The 4,608-nt window shown below is 60.2% G+C and overlaps 1 protein-coding gene across 1 annotated transcript; it reads left to right on the top strand.

Moving 5' to 3' along the window:
• The first annotated feature begins 1,809 nt into the window (after nucleotides 1-1,809).
• Nucleotides 1,810-3,759, top strand: EPOP (elongin BC and polycomb repressive complex 2 associated protein). The gene is given in 2 exon segments (XM_047080558.1): nucleotides 1,810-3,088; nucleotides 3,090-3,759. Coding segments are annotated over 2 exon segments (1,140 nt in total). The 5' UTR covers nucleotides 1,810-2,203; the 3' UTR covers nucleotides 3,345-3,759.
• Nucleotides 3,760-4,608: the final 849 nt, after the last annotated feature.

Genomic DNA, 4,608 nt, shown 5'->3' with positions numbered 1-4,608 from the left:
CTCTGCCCCACAAGCAAAATAAATATGTTACTGCTGTTTCAGGGTAAGAGTTCTCAACGTTGTCCCCCGGAAGAGACAGCTGTGAAGATAATCATTCTTCCAGAAGTTTCCTCCTGTGTGTGTGTGTGTGTGTGTGTGTGGTGCGGGGGATGGGGGGGGATGAATGGCCAAGGGTGGGGAGGGGAGCCAAGGCTTTTGGAGCACTCAGGAACCCTGGAGTCTAGACCTGGCGGGATCTCCCCTCACGACAACTGCCCTGAAGACTTCTTCAGAAGATGCTAGGGGGTGAGTGTTTGTAGCAATAGAACACCATACCCCCTCGTTCCTCAAACCCTGGCTCCTCAAGGCCTTTATCTGTGGTCTCTGCAGAAGGGAGATGGGGAAGGCAGACCTTCCTGATCTCTTTCCACTCAAATGTTATTTGATGACGTGTAGAAAACCAATTCTTCTGTCGTCACTGCCAGAGGGGCCAGGATGCATCATTTGCAACCCTCAGAAACCCTCTCTTACCCTGGCCCCAGAATGAGATATTCTCTCTGTGACACCCTCCCCCACTTCCACATTGTTACTCTAAGCTATCATACCATTCTCTCTTTATGTTTCTGGGGGTGGGAAGCAGCCATATTCTGATAACCTGATTTTTATCAAGAAATATTCCAGGGATTCATTCATTCACTTACAAATATTTATGGAGCACCTATCATGTCTGGGCACTGTTTTAAGCAGTGGGGATGCAGCGGTGATTAAGACAAACTTCTCATCAGCTCATTTCCAGACTAATGAGCAATAGAAAATGAAGAATAAATACATTCACAGACTTTCATATAATAGTAAGCTGTACAGAAACTAAAGAAAGTTAAGGGGATGGAATGTGCTGTGGGGAGGTGGTCCTACATTTTCAGAGGGGGGGGAGGAATTCACTTTTTTTTTTTTTTTTGCTTCACTCTTCTTGGGAGTGATAAGAATGAAGGTCTGGGTGTCCCCTCCTCTGGACTCCTCAGCCCGTTTTGACAGCTCAAGCTTCAGAGGGCAGAGTCTTGGTATTGGAGGGGGCCGCAGAGCCAGCCCCTCAGAGTTCAGTCAAGGGATCATTAGGAACGGCATTAGAGAAACGGAAACAAATCTATTTATCTTCTTCCGTGGGTATAGTAATATCTACCCCCCGCCCCTCTCTGAATTTACCTTTTCCTTTCCTCATCTTGCACACACCGAATTCCTAACTAGTTTTCAACACTTTCTGAGCGTGTGCCAGGCACTGTCCTAGGGGACCAGAACAGAGGTAGGAAACATTCTCTGCCCGCCGTAGTCCTGCTGTCCAAAGCTTGTAAACAGCCATTGTCTAATTTCATCTTTTCCCTCAACACTGTTTTTGTGATTCATCTATGTTGATTCACGGAGCCCCAAGCGGGTAGATACGAATATTCCCATTTCGCAGATGCGAAAACCGTGACCGCTAAGGGAAAAACGAATAGCTTTGCGACGGCTGAATAGCGGGACGCCACCGGGCCACGTGCAGCGGCGCGTTTAGCCCCTCGCGATCCCACCCGCACACGCTCCTTCCTTCCCTCCCTCCCAGCCGCCGCCGCGCCGGGTCCACGTGTGTGTGTCTGTGTGCGGAATGGGGACGGGGGCGGTGCCGCCGGAGGGGTGGGGTCCGGGCTTAACGTCACAGGCGGTGCCGTCCAATCAGCGGCGGGCTCGCGGCCCCGGCGCTGGTATTGGGGCAGCGAGGGGGCAGTTCTCTATAACGCGGTCTCCGGGAGCCAGCGGGGAAGAAAGAAGCCGAGCGGGCGGAAGGCGCCCTCCCCGCCGCCTGGGCCCGGGCACCGGGTGCCGGGCCCGGGGTCCTTCCCGCCTCCCGCGGCCGCCGGCCGCTTTGTTTCCCCAGCCTCTGCGCTCTGGGCTACTCAAGAGGGGCTCCCGCCGGGGCTGCGCGGGGAACGCGGCGGCGGCAGGAAGGGCGGCCGACCGGGCCGGGACTCGCAGGGACCCAGGAGTCCGGCCGCCGGGAGGGCCGCGTGACGAGATCGAGGAGGGAGCCAGAGCCCCGCGGCCCAGGGTTGCGGGCCGGGGGCGCCCGTGAGCAGAGACCTCCCCGTCGAGGGGGGGCGATGTTCCCCTCGCCCGTGGGCTCTTCGGGCAGCCAGGGCACACCGCCGCTGGGACCAGGGCCCCCGCAGTGGGCACCCCCCCGGGCGGTTCCATGGAGACTCTGTGCCCCGCTCCCCGCCTCGCAGTGCCGGCGTCCCCGCGAGGGTCGCCTTGCTCCCCGACACCCCGGAAGCCGCGTCGGGGGACACAGGAGTTCTCTCCACTGTGCCTGCGTGCCCTTGCCTTCTGCGCCCTTGCCAAACCTCGAGCGTCCTCTCTGGGCCTGGGGCCTGGGGAGTTGGCGCCGCGGGCCCCGGTGCTGGTGGGCCCTCGCGCCCCGCTGTGCACCGGCGGCTGGGCCCCGGATGGCCTGAAGCACCTCGCGGGACAAGCCGGGCGGTCCGGTGATCCGAACTCCCCGGCCGGTCAGGATGCCGAAGCCGCAGTGTGCTGGAGCCGTGGCGAGGAGGAAGAGGGCGGAGGCAGTTTCCCGCACTTCAGCTCCCGCTCCGGCGTACCTCCCGGCCGCTGCCCGGCGCCTCGGCGCCCTCGGGAATCTCCGACCAGCTCCGCCTCGGCTCCGCCTCGGCCAGCCTCGGGTCTCGACTCCCAGCCTGGCCCCGCCGCCAGCCCCCATCAGGAGCCCAGTTCCCGGCCTCCGCCGCCACCTGCGGGCCTCTCTACCGAGTCCGCGGGTCCCGGGGCTGCGCCGGAGCCGCCCGCACCGGGACAGACGGCCGCAGTCGATGGAAACCCCCCGCAGGCCGCCCCCGAGGCACCAGCCGCTAGCCCCTCGACGGCCAGCGGAGCTTCGGCCGCGCCCGGCGATCTCCGCCAGGAACATTTCGATCGTCTGATCCGCCGGTCGAAACTTTGGTGTTACGCGAAGGGCTTCGCCCTCGACACTCCGAGTTTGCGCCGGGGGCCCGAGCGGCCGCCAGCAAAAGGGGCCGCCCGGGGAGCCGCCAAGAAACGCCGGCGACCGCCACCCCCCCCATCGCAGCACGCAGCCCCGCCGCCCTGCACCGACGCTCCCCACGACGAGCACCTTCAGCCTCCTCGACTCCTTCCCCTGCCCCCCGGCCCTGGTGGTAGGGGAGGACGGAGACTTAGGGCCGGCATCCTCGCTTCGCCTCCAGGGAGACTCTAAGCCCCCGCCTGCCCACCCACTGTGGAGGTGGCAGATAGGGGGTCCTGCTGTCCCTGAGCCCCCAGGCCTTAAATTCTGGGGGATCAACTTGGAGGAACTCTGAGCAGAGACCTCTCCTACCAATGGGGAAAAAAGTTGGGGCCACGGCCAAACTTTGGGCTCGAGGACGGGGCCTCGTGTCTCGCATTTGCCTGTTCCCTTTACGTTTTAAGGGCTGCGGTCAGAGGGACCTCAAATGACAGTGATCTTCAAGCACCTAGCTGTTTGGGGTGACACCCCCTCCCCCTCATCCTTTGGAGTCGAACCAAGGGCTGGAGTCAGGAGAAGGCTTAACGGAAAAAGGCTTAATGACATAGATTCCAATCCCTCCCCTCTTCCATCTCGGATCTCTGGGGGCAGGGCCTTCACCCCAGGGGGAGCAAAGGAGGCTACCGCTCAAAGACAAGGAAAAAAAAAAAAGAGGGAGAGAGACCTTGGTGATGGACAAACCGGTTGTTTCTGTGGGCGAGCCTGGGGTTGAGGGGGCTGTGGTGGGGGTGGGGAGGTGATTGGCAGCTCCCTGGGGGCATCCCCCACCCCCACCATCCAGGCCTTTAACCCTTCACTCCCCTCAGGCATCCCCCCCCCCCCCCCCCCCGCGCTCCCAGCATCACTGGAACCTTCCTAGAGGGGGCAGCTCCGGCAGGGGGAAGATCACCCCCTCCCTGTTCTTTTCCTAAGCCCTCTCCCCGCCCTCCCTCCCCCCAAGGCAGGTGACTTCTAATTGGCGAGATCTTCAGTCTCAGCCACCAACCTTTCCCTTTTGTCCAGTTTTGGAGTTTCTTCAATTTTTCCTGTTTGTTTTCAGTTTGTAAGGTCTGATGGGTGAAAGAGGACCTTCTCCCTGGATCCATCAACCCCCTCCCCCAGTTTGCTTCTCCAATTAGGAGGGGACCTCCTCCCCCTCCAAAAGCACAGACTTTGCCTGGGGAAAGGGCCAGAGACTGTCCCAGGGAAAGTAATGGAAGGTGGAAGAAATCAATAAAATCAGACCAAACCAGTTGCCTTTCGAGGTCCTCTCCACCGATTTATGGATGGGAGGGGATGGAGGTAGAGGGCAGGCCTGGGTCCATTTTCGGACACCCAAACTCAGCCCCCTCAAAGGCTAGAGATGAGACGAGCAGCTCTTTGTAGAGGGGTAAGTTAAAGAGCTCTTGACCTAACCTCAAGGGTCTGGCCAGGCTTGAAGGGGCAAAGTTTGGGTTTGAATGGGAACTGGGCTGAGCCATCATCAGCTTCCTCCCCTAACTTCAGGCATTTCAGGAGTTGTCAGGGACCTGATGGATCCGATGGGGGCAGGGCCAGGGGATTAGTTTTGAGGTCAGAGG

This window comes from Lynx rufus, unplaced genomic scaffold (genome assembly GCF_022079265.1).
Source record: "Lynx rufus isolate CCGP_SWC_20201006 ecotype Redwood Valley unplaced genomic scaffold, mLynRuf1.p SCAF_18, whole genome shotgun sequence".
Classification (NCBI taxonomy): domain Eukaryota; kingdom Metazoa; phylum Chordata; class Mammalia; order Carnivora; family Felidae; genus Lynx; species Lynx rufus.
The sequence above is the reverse complement of the archived record's forward strand: the minus strand, read 5'-3'. Positions and strand labels throughout refer to the sequence as shown.